This window comes from Bipolaris oryzae, assembly GCF_000523455.1.
Source record: "Bipolaris oryzae ATCC 44560 unplaced genomic scaffold scaffold_102, whole genome shotgun sequence".
Lineage (NCBI taxonomy): Eukaryota > Fungi > Ascomycota > Dothideomycetes > Pleosporales > Pleosporaceae > Bipolaris > Bipolaris oryzae.
The window spans coordinates 1-18,578 of NW_006911378.1; the positions used below are offsets into that span (position 1 = coordinate 1).

The 18,578-nt window shown below is 53.6% G+C and overlaps 7 protein-coding genes across 7 annotated transcripts; 5 read left to right on the top strand and 2 right to left on the bottom strand.

Moving 5' to 3' along the window:
- Positions 1 to 1,447: 1,447 nt before the first annotated feature.
- Positions 1,448 to 4,196, top strand: COCMIDRAFT_100048 (uncharacterized protein; the record flags this gene model as incomplete). Its single annotated transcript, XM_007691544.1, has 2 exons — positions 1,448 to 1,694; positions 1,750 to 4,196. 2 exons carry the CDS (start codon positions 1,448 to 1,450, stop codon positions 4,194 to 4,196), a joined length of 2,694 nt encoding a protein of 897 aa, XP_007689734.1.
- Positions 4,197 to 4,348: 152 nt separating this feature from the next.
- Positions 4,349 to 4,945, bottom strand: COCMIDRAFT_100050 (uncharacterized protein; the record flags this gene model as incomplete). The annotated part of the gene is made up of 2 exons (XM_007691545.1): positions 4,349 to 4,680; positions 4,819 to 4,945. The coding sequence occupies 2 exons, from the start codon at positions 4,943 to 4,945 to the stop codon at positions 4,349 to 4,351; spliced, it is 459 nt and encodes a 152-aa protein (XP_007689735.1).
- A 709-nt stretch (positions 4,946 to 5,654) lies between these two features.
- On the top strand, positions 5,655 to 7,055 carry COCMIDRAFT_99981 (uncharacterized protein; the record flags this gene model as incomplete). The annotated part of the gene is made up of 1 exon (XM_007691546.1): positions 5,655 to 7,055. One exon carries the CDS (start codon positions 5,655 to 5,657, stop codon positions 7,053 to 7,055), a length of 1,401 nt encoding a protein of 466 aa, XP_007689736.1.
- A 268-nt stretch (positions 7,056 to 7,323) lies between these two features.
- COCMIDRAFT_38328 (uncharacterized protein) lies at positions 7,324 to 8,547 on the bottom strand (the record flags this gene model as incomplete). The annotated part of the gene is made up of 1 exon (XM_007691538.1): positions 7,324 to 8,547. One exon carries the CDS (start codon positions 8,545 to 8,547, stop codon positions 7,324 to 7,326), a length of 1,224 nt encoding a protein of 407 aa, XP_007689728.1.
- Positions 8,548 to 9,470: 923 nt separating this feature from the next.
- Positions 9,471 to 10,167, top strand: COCMIDRAFT_38329 (uncharacterized protein; the record flags this gene model as incomplete). The annotated part of the gene is made up of 3 exons (XM_007691539.1): positions 9,471 to 9,486; positions 9,535 to 9,930; positions 9,983 to 10,167. The coding sequence occupies 3 exons, from the start codon at positions 9,471 to 9,473 to the stop codon at positions 10,165 to 10,167; spliced, it is 597 nt and encodes a 198-aa protein (XP_007689729.1).
- A 1,436-nt stretch (positions 10,168 to 11,603) lies between these two features.
- COCMIDRAFT_27799 (uncharacterized protein) lies at positions 11,604 to 13,913 on the top strand (the record flags this gene model as incomplete). Its single annotated transcript, XM_007691531.1, has 3 exons — positions 11,604 to 11,730; positions 11,945 to 12,252; positions 12,294 to 13,913. The coding sequence occupies 3 exons, from the start codon at positions 11,604 to 11,606 to the stop codon at positions 13,911 to 13,913; spliced, it is 2,055 nt and encodes a 684-aa protein (XP_007689721.1).
- Positions 13,914 to 15,185: 1,272 nt separating this feature from the next.
- COCMIDRAFT_100042 (uncharacterized protein) lies at positions 15,186 to 18,383 on the top strand (the record flags this gene model as incomplete). The annotated part of the gene is made up of 2 exons (XM_007691547.1): positions 15,186 to 17,624; positions 17,679 to 18,383. The coding sequence occupies 2 exons, from the start codon at positions 15,186 to 15,188 to the stop codon at positions 18,381 to 18,383; spliced, it is 3,144 nt and encodes a 1,047-aa protein (XP_007689737.1).
- Positions 18,384 to 18,578: the final 195 nt, after the last annotated feature.

Genomic DNA, 18,578 nt, shown 5'->3' on the forward strand with positions numbered 1-18,578 from the left:
TTCCTAAAACTTGGGAGCTGATTGGCCGATTGCGGCACACAGGGATTTGCGCCACGGAGGGATGGACGTTATGACAGGAGTGGTCGGTTGGGCATTGCCCACCTATTGCCCACACCACAGGGCGAGGCGCCGTGAGTCAGGCGGGCGGGCGTGGCAGAGGCTGCTTCATCACCATGTGTGCCGTGGAAATGAGTGGATCGACGAGGCGCCGCCCTTCCCTTGCGACGACAGGCCCCCGTCTGCTCGCACTGTTCTGCCGGCAGAAGGGCACAAGGGGATGCCTTGGGCCGCCACCCACCGCCTTATTCCATGACATGCCATTCATTTACTATATACTTACTGGCCATCTAACTATATGCACTCTGCCGCACTCTCGCTGACCACCATGACCACCATGACGATGCCTTCTCGCCGCCGTCTCGTCTATGCACAGCGCAGCGCCTTCCATAGCCGACTCTACTCTAGACTACATCCAGCACTAGTCCACAGCATTTGCACCCCTTTCTTCTTCTTCCTCTTCTTCTTCACCACCATCGCCGCCAACAGTACCTTGCAATCCATTTCGGCACCGGCGTATCTTCTCCGAATGCCATTGCGTGCTCTTCTTCTTCTCCTTGCCCTTCCTCTTCCTCCCCCTCCTCTTCCGTTTTCCTCGGACACACCCTATTACCCCCGTTACTAAAATACACTCTTATCCCTCTGCCGTGCTTGTCCCGGCGTCAGACTGCTCAATGCCTCTCCCTCTCCCCCGTCGCCCTCCCCCCCACTAACCACCTCCCCCAATGCCCCACGCTCCCTCTCCCACTCTCCCACTTTCGCACCATGGCCGCCAGGCGCAGATAAGGCTGGCCGCAAGCTTCTAGTGCTGCTCCATGGGCCTGATTCTAGCGTGGGCGTGCATCTGATGTCTCACAGCCGAGCCATGTCGCCGCACCATCCGGATGCCGCATGCGCCTAGGCCCAAGGCTAGCCGCAGATCAAGAGTGAATGCGCTTCTGTGCACGGCCGCCGAGATGGTTGCCGCAACAAACGACATGTGCCTGTCGAGGCGCGGCTGAGTACCGTTGACGCTTCAACGCGACACTCAACTCTGCCATCCGCCATCCATCTGCCATCCGTGACATGTAGCCTTTGCTTTCTGCCATTCACCCTCGCATCCTCCCTTTAGTCATCTCGCCACCTGCCCCATCTCGCTACAATCACAAGGCCCGCCAGGCAACACTGCGCCTCACCACCTGCAGCCCCCTCGACCCGCATGCCTGAACAGAACCTCACCTGCCTGCCCCCCGTATACATCTATCCATCCATCCATACCTACCCACCTACATACTCGTGCATAGCCTCTTGTCCATCGCCCATGCCATCATCGCCTACCCACTAGCCCGAGCCCGTACCTGTCTCCACTCGCCCAACCCACACGTCACCCGCCGCTCGCGCGCGCACCACAATGGCAGGCCCTCTGGCCAACGCCAACGTCCAATTTTCCGGCCCACCCTACATGCATCCTTTCCGTCCCGCCTCCTCCATGAGCGCCAACCGTTTCGACGAGGGTTACTCGGAAGATACCAGGAGCCAGAATGAGGGCGACATGGTTATGCAGACCGACCTGAGGCTCGGTGACTCCCATCGCAATCCCGATCTGCCCTTCACCCTGCCCGACTGGGTCCTGGCTCTGAGCGAAAATGAGCGTAGTGGTACGTCTCTGTCACTATGCACCCGACCCAAACCAATGCTAACATGGCATTCTAGAATTCGCCTACGCCATCTTGCGCTCGCTACGCACCTCGTCCATAGCCGGCATCGTCGAGAAGCTGAACCCCCTTCTCCATCTTGATCCCGTCATACACCTACCCCCCGAAATCACCTTCCAGATACTCTCCTACCTCAGCCCAGAAACCCTGCTGCGCGCATCCACATTGTCACGCGCATGGAGGGAACGCGTGCTCGACAGTCCTCTCTGGAAACTACTCTTCAGGCTCGAGGGCTGGAACTCAAACTTCTCCCAGGTGCGTGCGTTTGAAGAGTCGCAAAGGCAGAAGCGCGCGGATTTCAAGGAAAAGGAGCGCAAGACACGACACAGAGCAGCCGAAGATACCGATTACGGAAAGCCGTCCCATAAGAAGCGCGTGCGCAATCAACAGCTTTTCGGCGACGGCACTCTGCCAGACAACGGACCACAAAATGCACTTGATTCCTCCGCTGCCCTCCCTACCGGAAATGCATGGGGCGAGCAGCACGGTGCAGTCGAGGCCGACGACAGTCCTGTCAAATCAGAAGACAAAATGGAAGGCCTGTCGTTCCACGGCACCTCGCCTCTCGCCTCGCCTACCAATGCACTACGCCGGGAAAGACGCCAAGGCCTACCATTCGAAGACACCACATCCTCGACAACTTCAGCAATCTCCAACAGCCCCCCAATACATCCATCGCTTCTTCTTCCTGGCCCAGAAGCTAAGATCAACTGGCAATTTCTATACAAACAAAAGAGGCGATTGGAAGACAACTGGAGCGCTGGCCGATTTACAAACTTTCAACTTCCACACCCTAATCACCCAGGAGAAGCCCATACGGAATGCGTGTATACCATCCAGTATTCGGGCAAGTATCTCGTCAGTGGAAGTCGAGACAAGACCATCAGAGTCTGGAACCTGGATACTCTGCGCCTAGTGCACGCACCACTCACTGGCCACTCAGCTTCAGTTCTCTGTTTACAGTTTGATGAGCGGCCCGACCAAGACATTATAGTGTCTGGTGGCAGTGATTGCAGAGTCATCCTGTGGCGCTTCTCGACTGGACGCATCATCAAGGAAATTGAAAAGGCTCACTCCGAGTCAGTTCTGAATCTGAGATTCGATGACCGCTACTTGGTTACTTGCTCAAAAGACAAGACCATCAAAGTATGGAATCGCAAGGAAATGATGCCCACCGATGATACCTATCCCTCGTCAACCATGAAGTCCGCTGCCAAATTTCCATCATATATAATTAACATGCAGGATTATGTCGCTCAGCAGCATCTGCACCTTAAGCCTCTTGCCCCTTACAGCCTCATCATGACCTTGGAAGGTCACGGTGCAGCAGTGAATGCCATTCAGATTCTTGACGGACAGATTGTCTCTGCATCCGGCGATAGAAGCGTCAAATGCTGGGATGTCCGGACTGGTGCGTGCACACGAACCTTTTCTGGCCATACAAAGGGCATTGCTTGCGTCCAGTTTGATGGACGACGCATCGTCAGTGGAAGCTCGGATGAAAGTGTCCGTATATTTGATCGTGCTACCGGCGCTGAGGTCGCCTGCTTGAATGGTCACAGCAATCTTGTGCGCACCGTACAAGCCCAGTTCGGAGACTTGCCCGGCAACGAAGAGGAGCTGGAGGCTGAGGCTCGTAGTGTGGATCGAAACTACTTTGCCGCGCAAGCCAGCGGCATGCTGTCTGAACAAAACCTCAGCAGAGCAGAGCGACGCGCTCGCAACGCTGGGTCACGCGACCCAACCAAAGTCTTTGCCTACGGGGCCAAGTTACCCCCAGGCGGTGGAGGCAGCAAATGGGCGCGCATAGTATCTGGTTCTTACGATGAGACTGTGATTATATGGAAGAGAGGGCCTGATGGCGCTTGGGAAAAGTCTCAGACATTGCTTCAAAACGATGCAGTTCGAGCCGCTGGCGGCCGACCTAGGAGGCCTGTCGTTCAACCTGCAGCCAACGCAAATGCTGCTGGACAACATGATCAACAGACCAATGCCGCCCAACAAAACAACTTCCAGACGCTGGCACAGCAGGCTCAGGCACAAGCCCAAGCAGCTCAGACTCTGGCACAACAAGCGCATGCCCTTCATGCAGCCTCACAAGCTATGCATGGCCCAGTTGGCAACAACGCCGCCGTGGGTAACATCACAGCCGGATCTGCTATAGCGCCCAACCAACCAGTCGGTCACGCAGCAGTCGGACAGCAAGGCCCAGCAAATGCACAACCGCATCATCACCACCACCACCATCATCACCATCACCACGCTCCACACCCCCTAGCCGCGCCCCTCAACACAAACGGCACCAACTCACGCGTATTCAAACTCCAATTCGACGCCCGCAGAATCATCTGCTGCAGTCAAGACCCCACAATCGTAGGCTGGGACTTTGCCAACGGCGACAAAGACATTACCCTTGCCAGTCAATTCTTCGGCGATTCATACTAAAAAACCTCTTTTCTTTTCTGGCGTTTTTTATTATTATCATTATTATTATCTTTATGTAGAATGAAATGAACCAACCCTTTCTGATCACCTTTGCCTCTTCTTTTTCCTATCCAATCCAGTCCAACACCCTCCTCCTCCTCCTCCTTTCGCAGTTACGTATCAAACCACTCCAACCCATCCTCCTCCCCAAACACCGCCCGATACAACCTATCACCATCCTCCTTCACCACCTCCTCCGTATGTATACTATGCAAACTGTACACGCGCTCATCTGGACTACTCCCGTCTGTTCCTTCTTTCGCAGCACCAAAGATCCGCACGTGGATGTAGCCGTTGTCGAGCGCCGGGAGCCGCACTTTGCAGAAGAGATGGATGCCGTAGGCCGAGGTGGCGGCGCGAACGAGGACTAGGTCCGAGGGCGTGAAGGAAGTGAGTTGGGGGGAGGAGAGGTGAGTGACGCGGGCGAAGTATTCGGGTTCGTGTTCTAAAGGGGGGGAGAAAGAGGGGGAGATTGTTAGGGATGATGTTGTACGAGGGGGGGAGGGGTGTGAGTTTTTTTTTTCTTCTTCTTATTCTTTCTTGCATAATTGCATGGAGAGGTGGAAGGAGTGGGGTTCTTTACTATCATGGTCATGACGGAGTTTGATGAGTTCGGCTTTTACTTCCTCGAGGACGGAGGAGAAGGCGTCGATGGAGGCTTGGTGCGGGGCGTGGGGTGAGGAGAGGTGGACTGTATCTTCTGTTGCCATTGTTTGCTTTCGTTTCTACTAGGTTCAAGGTGACAAAGAGGAAGATTCAATATGATTTGTTTGAGGGAATGGATAAGAGGAAGATCAGCTGTCAAACGTGTTTTTTTTGGGGGGGGGGGGTACCATTAGTTCAAGTATGTATAACAAGAGGGGTGGGGGTCTACGTAGATTGCCAAAAACGACCCTGAAACTCGGGTCTGGCTGCGTAAACCTGCTTTCCCACGTTGCTTCCAACAACTGTAAGCTGGCGTGAAGATCAATGAGGTGTAAAGTGGGGATTTCATGTATGAAATTTAGGGCCTGGACCCTGCAGCACAGTTGAATGACTAGCAAGGCTTCAGCTGCAATGCGTACAGTCCTTTTCCCCGCACTCCATCACCTGCTTAACGCCTTTGACGCGAAATCATCTTGAATGCAACGTACTGACACGCGATAGAATAAGTAATCTGTTGAGCTTCTTAGCTTACTGGGCCAACATGACTCATTTAGGTAATACTGACATCTGGCTATCCAAAAGAGGGGCCAAAGGGCGTGCTCTAGCGCTTTCCGATGGTAAACAGCAGTTTACCGTTCAAGCAATGCTAAGAGATTCCCACAATGCGTTCATTTAAAAGAAAAGGTGTCGCTTCATAAGAGCTGAATATGGGTCAATACAGTTCCTCTCCTCATCACACAAAAGCAAAAAGATAAGGTTACTACTACCTGCGCAATGGCTACTACAACTACAACGACAATCTACGAAGATCACATCGAGTTAACGCCCATACGACCACCAAACACAACTACTCTCAAACCCCCTCCAACCAAATCCTCGCTCCGCCCTCACCAATCCTTGACACAAACCCCCGATGAAGCCCCCGAAAATGCAGCCTACTCCGTCTCCGCCATCCCAGACGGCGGCTACGGCTGGATCATCGTACTCGGCTGCTCCATAACAACCTTCTGCCACAACGGCATCATAAACTGCTGGGGCGTCCTGCAAGCCGCACTCCTAAACTCAACTCTTCAATCCGTCCCTCCATCCACACTCGCCTACGTCGGCTCCCTCGGTCTCGCGGGCGGCGCTCTCTACGGCCTCCTCGCCATACGCCTAATGCGGCACGTCGGGTGCCAAACCACCATTCTACTCGGGATAGCTCTCATGTCGTTGAGTCTCATCGGCGCGAGCTTCTGCACCAAGAATCTGGCGGGACTGTTCGGCACGTATGGGGTCGTTGGGGGCGTCGGCATGGCCATGGTGTATGCGGTTGCGAATACGCTGCCTGTCCAGTACTTTAGCGCGCGCCTGGGACTCGCCAATGGGCTTATCAAGCTGGGCGGTGGCATCGGTGGGTGCGTCATGGCGCTTGCGTTGGAGGCGCTGTACAGACGAGTGGGCATTGCGTGGACGTTTCGTATCCAGGGCTTGCTTACGCTGGCTTTGGGGCTGCCGGCTGCGGCTATGCTCAAGGATCGGGTGCCGCTGAGGAATGTGCCGTTTGTGGACGTCAGCATGTTTCGCAGCGGCACGTTTATTGCTACGTTTGTTGCGAGTGCGATTGGGGTTTTTGCCCTCTTTGTCCCCAATTACTATTTACCGCTGTTTGCGCAGTCGATTGGCCTGAGTCCGACGACGGGTGCGGGCTTGGTGTCTGCCTTTAACGCTTGCAGTGCTATTGGCCGTTTTATTGCTGGGCCGTTGTGCGATAAGTTGGGGCCGCTCAATATGTTTGTCATTACTATGGCACTCAATGCGGCGAGCATGCTGGCTATCTGGCCTGTCTCGAGTACCTTGGGTCCCCTCGTCTTGTTCGCCATTATAAACGGAGTCGCCAATGGTGCTTACTTTACCACTCAGCCCACTGTCGTCGCTGGCATCTTTGGTCCTGGCCGCGCGGCTGTTGCCATGAGCATGTCTGTGACAGGGTGGACGGGCGGTTATCTCATGGGCGCACCCATTGCTGGTTATCTTTTACAAGCTGCAGGCGGGGGGAAGGATAATGCTGCGGGTCAGAGTATCGATGTTTACCGCCCAGCTATCTTCTACGCTGGCGGTACGGCGACAGTATCTGCACTGTGTGTCATTTTTGCAAGGCTCACGGTAGCAAGGCAGTTCAAGAAGAGAGTGTAATCATAGTGGAAGAACTAGAACATAGTAGTTGGGTTTCTGGTCACTTCGTGTATTGGTTTACTGTTTTGATATGATCCAGTAAAAAGTATTCGGTTCTTGCAGCACTACACTCAATTTAATTATATGCATTGCCTAGTAATAGTATGGTATAATTAATTTTCAAGCTTATAGAGAGGGGTATCATCAAGTTTTAGTTAAGTAGAGAAATACAAAGGCCCCATTTACAAAACAGAGCATGTCTAAGAAAAGAACCACGAAAAAGAAATCTTTACCGGAGCACAATGTCCTTCTTCACTGGGCTCCGCCGAGTCCACGCGTCCTCGTGTATCCTCGCCACAGCCACCCGCTCGGCATGCTCACCCACCCACTTAATCAGCATGACGTTGAGCATTTTCCAAGGCCCAGCTTCAAACTGCTCAGCCGCAAAATCATCAACCTCCTTGTCCCACAGGAAGTGGTCTTCAGCCCAGATGGGCGTGCCAGGCGGATGCATGGTATTGAAACCAGCAGGTTTGCGGTTCTCAGCACACGGTTTGCGCCATAGATTGCGTGAGAGTAGGACGAACTCGTAGGGCCCTGTGGATGATGGTTGGGAGATGGAAGATTCGTAGTCCATAATCACACCGCAGTGCTGGTCGTCTTCATTGATGAGATGCGAACAAGGAATTTGCTTGCCCTCGTGGTCGAGCTGCTCTGCGCTGAAGCCGTCCGCGGAAATTGTCGATGCGGTAAAGCGCAAAGTGTTTGAATCCGTCTTGTGATCTGAGCCCCGTGGAGCGTGAAAATAAGGTGGATATTTGATGCGGAGTGAGCTACTGCCCTTTTCCCGTCGTACGGTATATTGTGCGGATTCGGGACCAATGTGGTAGTTCAAGACCTCGGAGCGAAACCACTCGCCCTCACCACGCGGCGTCTTGTAGACGTCTGGACAGGTAGTAGGGTCAAAGGGGAAATTCACTGGACCACTGAATGCAGACCAACTCCAGCTCGGTTCATTCGTATCTTTTCGAGTCAAGTAGCCTGCAGGGCACCATAGTAATGAGAAATCGAATACAGCCTCGGGCAAGCCGTGAATGAACTGGCCACCGCAGTTTTTGGTCAAGGCTTTGGATGCCTTTGTGAATTCTTTCGATGGGTACGCCTGGTTTGGCGAGATGGTGTTACAAACGAGCTGGTTGTACTTTCGGAAGCCATGAAACCAATTTTCTACCTCGCTAAAGTCAATGTCTTGTGACTTGTTGCTGGCCATGCTGGTGCTTGATGAGGAGCGGAGTCTGTTGACTATTTCGCGTACTGAACCACGGCGGCCGGAAGTACTTGAGCGTGGCGAGCGGGATTCGTCGCTGTTACTTCGTGTCGGCTCTGGCGCTAGAAATCCGTTTGCTGTGGTTGGGCTCATGCTTTTTTGTGGCGATGTTGAACGCCGCGAGAGTGGGCGACGGATCCAGTCCGGCGATAATCTATTCAAGGTGGAGGGGTTATCGGTCGACATGATGAGCAGCGACATGGAGTGAGCCGGAAAATTTATCAAAAGGGATATTCAATGATGTGGATTGTTGTTAGGGCTACTCTTTGACCAAGGCGGTGAGTGTGTACAATGAGATAACGAATGTTTTTTGTGACGGGAAGGTTGGGCGTTCAAAGGCGAACAGTGGCTGTCGCGCCTTTTTGTGAATCCAGCTCACTTATCAATGTTGCCGCTGTGAAAAGACTGCGCCCCTCTCGGCATGTTACAAAGGTGTGTTTGGAGGGGGTAAGTATGTGTGACACGCTGCGGGCACTAGGAGTAGGAGGAGGCTGTGCATGATCTGGATCACCGGGCTCCACCGTACCCCAGTTATCTGCACCGACTTGACGCCAGCCGCTCCCAATCATGCAGTCTCGACCTGTCCTAACTGTGGTGCAGGGCCAAGGTTTGCTTGTCGATCATAAGCTTTCGTCAGCTCTTGCGACCCGACTGTCGAGATGGTGATGCCCATCTGGTTACTTGGACAGGAGCTCGAAGCTAGGGTTGTGCCAGGAAACGTTGAATTAGAATGACCACGGAAACGATATTGCGCAGATTTTCGGGCAGGGGCTCACTGTCACTCGCCACCTAATCTCCTTGTTACTCCGGGGACATGGAGACATGGCGCCACTCGGAATGGAAAAGCGGCCGTTGAACAGTTGCAGTTGTTTCGTCCAGTGTCAGGAAGCACTTACCATTGGAAAGAGGCGACGCCGAGCCAAGAATCGCCTATTGTATACGCCACACTTACTGCGCCACACATGTGCCACAGCGGGGTCGCCTCTTCCCCATGCCCGCGTCAAAGGCAGCCGCCGTGACGCGTAGTTTTGCACAGCTCCAAAAGCCGAGCTCGCGAGCGCATCAGCCGGAACCTTCGTATACTCACCGCAGTTGGAATCATCGCCACCATGTCTGGCTACGAGGGTAAGTCTGCTCGTCCGGAAACGTAGTCGGTAGAATAACCAGAGGCAGTCGAGCACAATATATCCACTAAGGATGACAAGCCGCAGCAGCCTCCGCGCCGGCCAGACCTTTCCACCTTCTTCTCGCAGCTCGAGCTTGTAGACACATCCGATCCACGGTCACACACAAACCCCAATGCTCTTCCCCAGCCCGAGAATATGGCAGCGGCATTCCGCTTACTCGCGAATGCTTTTGAGACAATGCGCGGACGACCGGCGGACGAGGCCAACGCAGAGGGAGACTTGTTGGCTAGCATGATTGAGATATTGCGCGAGAATGCCGACGATCCGCCCACTGAACTCAAGGGCGTACCCGACAGCTTCCTGGACGAATTGGAAAGGGTGCCCAAAGAGAAACTAAAACCTTCCGACACATGTCCAATATGTGTCAACCCTTTCCTCGAAGGTAGGCTGCATACCGCACCAGGAAGGAGCATAGCTGACCAAAGCGTGCATAGACAAATACCCGCTTGTGGTTCAGCTTCCATGTCACGACGATCACCGCTTTGATCTCGACTGCATAGGCCCGTGGCTCAAGCTAAACTCTACATGCCCTCTTGATCGCAAAGAATTGTTGAAGAAAAAGCAGCCCCCTCCACCGCCTGTTGACGACGAGGAGGATTATGACGACATGTATGCCTGAGATGGGTACCCCACCGATTGCATTGCATCGGAGTTAGGCATTCGCCGCAGATAGTTAATACGAGTGCTGACAAAAACAACAACGGATACACCTACGGACTCCGTCAGCGTCTGCGCCTGCAGAAGATACACTCGCTATCTCCCAACGGTTAGGAGAGTATAGCTGTCATGCGCAACCCTTTCTCAGTTGTCTATCCGCGAATGATGATGTGAGACTTTATTTGTTATCCATGCTTACTACCTAGCTCGATTGTACGTGGCTTTCATTCGTTTCCCACACCGTCTCCTTAGCTCTTCCCAAAGAGCTACTTGGCTATAACGAGTTCCTCACTTTCATCCATGACTATAATCACTGTGCCAGCGTGGGTTCGATAAGACTCAGCGCTGTATCCGAGGAATCGGCGAGCACCACATGAAAAATTACCCGGCGAGGCTACCTGTATACATACGTACATGCCAACATTTCGGTCGGGCTATAAATGAAAACCTGTTTACGTTCGGAATCTCGAAACCAGGCGTTCGGGCATCGCTTCGCCCCACGCAAAGTGGGCCACGTGCTTCTTTTTGGTAACGGGCATCGAAAATCGGGTCGGATGCCTTCTTCAACGCCGAAAATCGAATCGCATAATTTGATCCTCCGCATACCCTCCGCCTTTGGTCGGAAACGAACGATTTTAGTCCCATTCTGTCCTGGTCACCCATACATGCAGATACCGGGGTGGCGGGGAGAACACATCAATTTTGGCGCTAGCGTTTCTAGAGAGAATTCTTAGGTTACACTCGCCGTAATAGTCCGTCTTCAGTTATTGCGCGTCGTCCACGTAGTCGATGTCGGCAATCGCAGGATCCAATGACAAAGTACCCGTTTGTCAGATGCACCCACCTGTTGGAGACGATCTCAAAGGTAAGACGTGTCTCGCAACCGTACTGCGTGGGTCCTTGTAGCAATAAAACTTGTCATTACCGAGCAGTTTTTACTCGGGCAACGGACGTCGGAAAGGGATGATGATTACCGATGAGATGGACCAAACAGTAGAGTAATGCGACGCGGCGGGAACAGTAGATCCGATAAAGTTCGATGGCCTAGGACACGGTAATATAAGCGCCAGTTAGTTTTGGTGCACCCTGTCCATGTTACGCATGCGCTTCCCGTGTGCGCTTTGCGCATCGCGGAGATAGGGCGTTTGAGCAGCGGTCACGCTCTGGTTATGTACTCGCTCCATTAATGCATGATCCGTGGCGTGGTATCAATAATACAGCGCACTTGTTTTTTTTTGATCCGGATAGACGGATTCGCTCTGGAACCTGGAAACGACAATGAGCTGGGCCAAGAGGTGCAAGAACGAATTACATCCATGAGGACATCGTAACAGCCACGCGTGCCAAAGTAAAAGTGGCTACGATGATGGTATGCGGGTACCAAAAAAAGGGCCGGGTATGGGCGCCCTGTTAGCATGGATAATTCTCGGCCTGACCCTTAAGTGCGGACGAATTGCGGCCGGCACCCCAATTGTCAGCTCCACATCCGCCATCGCCATCGCATTACCTTCGCCCCGCTATGAAAGTAAGGTCGCACCCTTTTCCAAAACGATGTGCCGACAGATAGATCAGAGAATCAAAGTATTGCATGTTCTGTGAAGCTAATATGGATACACCCAGCAATACGAGTAACCATTCTAAGAAAAGAAGATCCAAAAGCCCCCGTCGGGCTTGTTGGCAATGTAGGATAGGAGATGATATACTAGTGTGTTCGGGGCTGTGTACTGACATTTCCATAGGCAAGAAACGCAAGGTTCACGTACATGTAGGCCAAACCAGTATGCCATCATTGGTTAGCTTGGACCAAAGTCTTCCAGGGTCTGCAGATGAGGAGAGTACATGCTCAGTGCATATGGCGGAAAGACTGAGCAAGCTTGAGCAGCTCTTTGAAAGATTTGTGTGTCGCAAGAGTTCGACGAATGGCACACCGAGTGGGCTGCAAAGTCCGCCCTTGACTGCGTCAGGATCGAGCGAGAAGATCAACAGATGGTGTAGGTTAGGCTTGTCAAACGATGTGCGGAGTGAGTCGTCGATAGGAGACGGCATTGTGAGTTTCCTATGTTTTGCTGGCACACGACCCACTGACAGCAGCAGCTTGGTGCACAAACATGGACTTCGGCACCTTCGATACAGACGCTTGTGGATAAGCAAGGGCGCAAAGAATCGTTTGAGGTATATGACCATGCCCATCGATCGTTGGTGGCACTGCTGCCATCACAACGCGACGCGGATATTGTGTTCGAGTCATCGAACGGCTGGATGATACTCGAGAACATGTATCGAGCGTCGGAAGATATCTATGTACGCAAAGACATGCAGTCATACGCCCTCGACATGCAAGCAGTTGCTCAGGAAAGATCAATCATTGTGGCTCGGACGCTTCTGCACTTGGCCATCTGTCTCAACTCACTCCCGGCCGACTTTGATATATCGCGACTGTCAAGCATACACGACTTGGATGCGACCGTGCAGAGCTATGTTGCAACGGTCACATCTATTGTTGCCTCGTCAGACGAACAGATGATGACACTGCATGGGCTTGAGACACTGCTTCTACTCGCATTCTACCACCTAACTAACGCATCAATGAGGCAGTCGTGGCTCGTCGTTCGACGCGGCCTCAATCTGGCCCATCTCATGGGATTCCAGCGCATCATAACACAACCAGACCACAAGCCACCGATTCCGACGGTGTCGAATGCAAAGGGCATATGGCGTAGCTTTGTTGATGTGGACCGGTATTTGTGTCTGCATCTTCGGCTTCCTTTTGGGGCGGAGAATTATCCAGTGCCAGCGGAAGCGGACTCGCATCTTCAACACCGTGCGAAGCTCAACGAAATCACCCAGCAGGTGGCGGAGCTGGACCGCGAAGTATCACCGCAAGGATACTCTACAGCACTTAAGCTGGATGAGAAGCTCGAGATGTACATGCGACAAATGCCAAAAGAGTTTTGGGAGGTGCCAAATATTCCGCCTACAGCACGATCGCCTGAATCGTCAGCAGCACTGGAGCGACTGATAGTGCAGATATTTCACTTCGAGACACGGATGTTTATTCACCTGCCATACTTACTGCGAGCTCAACAGGACAAGCGATACGACTACTCAAAGGTGACGGCACTGCACGCAAGTCGCAACGTCTTGATGCGATGGTTTGCGCTCCGAAACGCCAACATGACACAGGCGTGCTGTCGACTGGCGGAGACGGCCGTGTTCATTGCGGCCGTGACGCTGACGTTGGACATTGTGATTGAACTGAGCTCAAAGGACAAGATGGAGGTGCAACAGACAAAGGGAACGGATTTTGCCATGCTATGCCGATTGATTGGCGAGATGGAGAAGCTGGCCAAGGCAGGAGGAGCCCGGGAAAGGATAGCAGGTCGCAGTGCCATTGCACTGAAGAAGCTGCTATCGTCGTTGGATCCGAACCGACAGGGAACGGGGAGCACACGACACACGCTGCCATTTTTCGGGACAGTGGAGCTCGAGTTTAAAAAGCCGCCGGTACGGACGGGGTTCGACATTGACTCGGACGCCGGGAAGCTGATGAATGCGACGGCATCTGGCGATCGTCTGCCCATCTTCTCGTTTACTCACAATTCGCTGTGGCCAACATCGGGATGCGGGACAGGATCGAAGGTGGACTGGGACATTGTGCTGTTTGATGGATTGGAGGATCAAGACACGGAGGGCAACTGGGTGTTCTAGGTACAGTAGGGAGGATAGATGGAATTACTGGCGGTCGGGGCGGCAGTGGGTGTGGTGTGGTGGTGCTGGCAGTGGCAAAGTGGGGTCGGAGCATTGGTTGTCGGAAGGCAGGCGGTGGTTATCTGACGATTGTGTCGAGTGGGTGCCACTTCATCGTGCGCCCGGTCTGGGTAACGCAGTAAGTCACGAAGGCTTTTGTTTTTTTGTAGGATTACTGGCCACGGCGTGGCTCACGTGGGTTGCTAGGCGCAAGGGGTGGTGACCTGGATTGTGGGTTTGGCTTGGCGTTTCCGATTGTGCAAGCGAGTGCGTTTGGAATGATTGTGGTTTTGGTTTTTTTGGGTTTGAGCTGGCGCCTTTGCTTGGACGATGGTAGATATGACATGGCTGTGGTTAATAAAGACTACTACTACTACTATTACATACATGCCTAGTTATTACATACATACAGTAGCATCCAAAGGCGGTGTGTGCGCGACAAGAGGGGTGATGATCATGTATGTAAGTATGTGATGATGCACCGTACTCGACACAGATAGATACATAACGTTACGCCGCCACATGGTCAGTTGGTAGTCACGCAGCAAGGGCACTAGGCCTGATTGAAGCAGACAGCCAGCCAGCCAGACAGACAGACACTCGGTGTTGAGCTGACAGACAATGGAATGGATGCAGATGCAAGTCAGTGGCAGGGCTGGTGGGCTGGTGGCCGATAGGCTACGCCAACCCACCGTAGTATGTGTGCCGCGCCACCAGCGCCAGCAGGGCCGACTGCCCATGTATGCCATTATGCAGCAGAAGACGTGTGCTTGGCGCGCCCAACAGTTGCTGATGTGCATATTCAAGAGAGGCGGCGGCGGTCATGGCATGGGACGGTGTTCCAACCTGTCCATGGCGAATTGACCGTAGCTGAACCCGCTGGCTGCTGAGGCAGAGACAGAGGCTCAGGATCGCCCGGCCGGACAATCGGATCGCCTTCGATGCTTGGCCCGTCAAGCAGCCTGTGTGTGTGCGTGTGTGTGTGTGTGTGTGTGTGTGTGTGTGTGTGTGTGTGTGTGTGTGTGTGTGCTCTCCCGACGACCGACTACGACTGACTATTACCGACTACTGACTACTGACTACTGACTGACCCACGGCCCGCCCACGCCTCACTCACACGACCATCCTCGCCTGCGCGACACGACCCACGCGTTGCGCTTGTGCATGTCCGCATCCCTTGGGAGTCTCTGTCTGCACACTCTCTCTCACTCCCCCGTCGCGGCTGGCACCCTCATGGCCACGCAACAGCAGCACGTCCACGCGGCCGTATGGACCTGCGACTCGCTCACCACCACGCCCACTCCCACACCTACGTCCGCGGCAATGGCCCACGCCGCTGCACACGACGCCTCGCTCAGCCTCTTCGAATCCATCATCACCGCCTACCCCCCCATCCTCGAATCGCTCCTTGCCCAAATCTCCACCGCCGCCCTCCTCCAACTCTACCACACCTCGCGTCATCTGCGCGACTTCCTCCGCCAGTACCCGCTCGCATGGAAGACGCTGTCCTTTCGCCTGCCCCAGCCCGCCGTCACCGTCGGCTCCCCGGGCAATGAGACGCCCGACAACCGGGAGCGCCAGTCCAAGGCCTACTCCTTTGACGCCCTCCTCAAACACATCATATCCCCCAACGGTACACGGCTGACCAGCCTAGACCTCTGCAATACGGCAGTCACAGGCATAGCCCTGGTAGGAAGCGTCCTCGGCCCGCGCATTCACACGCTCCAGCACCTGTCTGTCCGCGGCTGCAAGAACGTCTCTATCAAATACCACATTGTCCCATTTCTGGAACCCTACACCCTCAAGGATGCCCCATGGATCCAAAAGGACCTCGCCCTTAAAAGCCTATACACCTACCGCTGCCGCCACCACCGTCGACGCCCTTACCTTCCCTCCTCTCTCATCCGAAGAGACTCCGACTCCGACCCCACTCACCAACTTATCGAGATATGCCATCAGTTGGGGATATGGACTGACACTGCATGGTGTCCAACCCCGGGTGGCAGGTGCTTTCGGCGAAAAGACTACCATGCAGGAAGAGCAGGTCCGTTGAACATGGAGGTCTGGGTGCCCTTTGACAGGCTCTGGCGATCAAGTAACCGCGTAGGGCCAGTGGATGGCACCAAGAAGCTGGGCGACCACGATGGCAGGTTATGGGAAATTGCTGAGACTGGCCAAGATGGCGAGCCACTTGGGCCTGACAATAGCGACTTTGCAGGAGAAGGCAAACATGTCCCAGTGCACGAACGAAGGAGTCACACAGCCTTTGTCAAGGACGTCAAATGTTCACAATGCGATGACATCATTCTTGAGCGGTGCGAGTCGTGCAGTGTTCGTATGCACTGCATGGGCTGTCGGAAGACACTATGTGCAAGCTGCGCCTTCAACAGACCAATACCGAGAAAACGCGCAAAGACACGGCATTTTGCAAATCTGGCTTTCGGAAATACCGGCACTCTGGGCACGCTGGGTTCGCTTGGGCAAGCATCTGGGTCGATGCCATCTGCAGAGGACCGCAGTCAAGAAGAGAGGGCTGACCGGAATCGCTTTTGGTGGGCTCCCGGAGCGACGCGATCACCGAACCTCATGAACGAGAGCGCCCACGACGACGACTCTTCCGACTCTGAAGACGGCGGAAACATGAACAATGGAATGCCTGTCCCCCCTGCTAACCGCGAACCTCCCAAGCTCAATATGCATTGGTGCTGTCTGGAGCCTATATTTTCCGGTGGTGGTGGAATTGCCGTTCTGGGTACTGGGTTAGGAGGCAGAGGAGCAGACAAGATACGTGCAGCGCCCTTGCCACGCAAGAAAGAGTTCGAAGATCCTGATTTCAGCAACTCGCTCCGACCTGTCGACTACATTCGAGAGTTGAAGAACAATGGCCTCTATGAGTATGTGCTTGGCGAGGATGTTGACATACTGTCATACCTGAAGCAGGATTCGCTAGATCTGCAACAGCAAACATGTCCCAGAGGCTTGTGCAATGACTGTTATAGGAGTTTTAGATGGAAGGTCTCGTGCCGGGCCTGTAAGAGCCCCATTTGCAAAGAACACGACTTCCGGGCATTGAAAGTCCGCAAATGTGGCTACCGGGAACTGCACACGGAGCGGGAGCATGTTCGAGCACACAACGAGCCACCGCAACGCCTCGTCATCCCCGAGTTTAACCCAAACCGAGCCAGTACACCCGACCCCGAGCGCACGCCTACTGCGTCTTCATCGAATATCGACTTGTACTCCAACGGAGACAACGAATCTGAATCCTCCGAGACGCCAATGTCACAGTCACAGATCCTTGTTGCTCCTCCGCAGCATTCCTCAATCGACATGTCGACTACGACCTCGCTCAACTCGATGCCAAATCCTGACCCATTTCCCCTTGCTTCTTCGTTGTCTTTTGTTCCTGTCAGCTCCGCACGCCCACGATCCCTCAGTGTTTCTGGTGTCAGGGGTCGATCTACGAGCCCTTGGTTGCAAAACCCACAACGCGTACCTGTCAACCATCCAGTCACAAACCCACTTCCATTGCCATGCAATCCACGTCATCCTGTTCAATGGGAAGGTTGCGGAGCCTACTTTTGCCAGTACCCAAGACCGGTGGGAGACAGCAGACCGCAATGTCCTGCCATGCTCAAAGAGTGCTCCGAGTGCGCAGTCCTTGTTTGTGATGTCCGCCCCCCCCCTTTTCTATAGGTTATCATATAAAACTGACACTAGATTTAGCAATGCTCTGCATCAACACAGTCGTGCACATGCACATTCTGCACCGTCAATTACCATTGCCCGACATGCGCACGTAAAGCCAGTGTCCGCGCAAAGTGCCGGCTGGAAGCCGAGATCCTAGCCAAGAAAGAAGCAGAACAACGGGCGATGGCGAAACAGAAAAAGGACAAGGAGGAGCGCGGACATGCCGATGAATTGGCCGGAGCCATGTACGAGTTTTTCTCGGGCGTGTATCACGCTGATCCCATCCCAAGCCCTGACTCTATAACTGTAACGACAGTGTTTGGTGTAACGGAAGAACCAGCACATTTTACGAGCATCACCGCATCTGGCCCCTCGCCCTTTTACACCGCATACGACCATTCCGACGACGAGGAAAACAACGTCGAGATGACAGAGCATCTGCACGAGAACATTGAAGCTCTCCAACACGAGCTATCACAGATGCATCTGCCCCCGAACACATATGCAAATGGCATGAACACCCACGTCATGCACATGCCCGTGGAACTCGAACCCCAGCATGTGCACGCAGCAGAGGGGCTAGAAGAAGTCGAGGAACTCAACGACGCTGGTGAAGAAGCAGACATTGACACGGACGACCTAGACGCAGGTACCGAAAGCACTTTTGTCGACGAATTCGATGATGACGATGATACCATGGGCGGCGGGGTTCTTACACCTACCCCTACCGTTGCTGCTTGACAGAAGAACGAGAAGAAGAACAAAATTGCAATATATAACAATATATATATATATATATTTCTATATATAGGTTTTTTTGTGGTTCGATATCAGATATGGCTTTTTTTGGTCTCGAGGAAGGAAAAACGGCGCTTGAAGCAGAAGAAGAAAAGAAGAAAGTCTTTAGCTTATGAGAGCTACTTAGTTGGGTGAGAA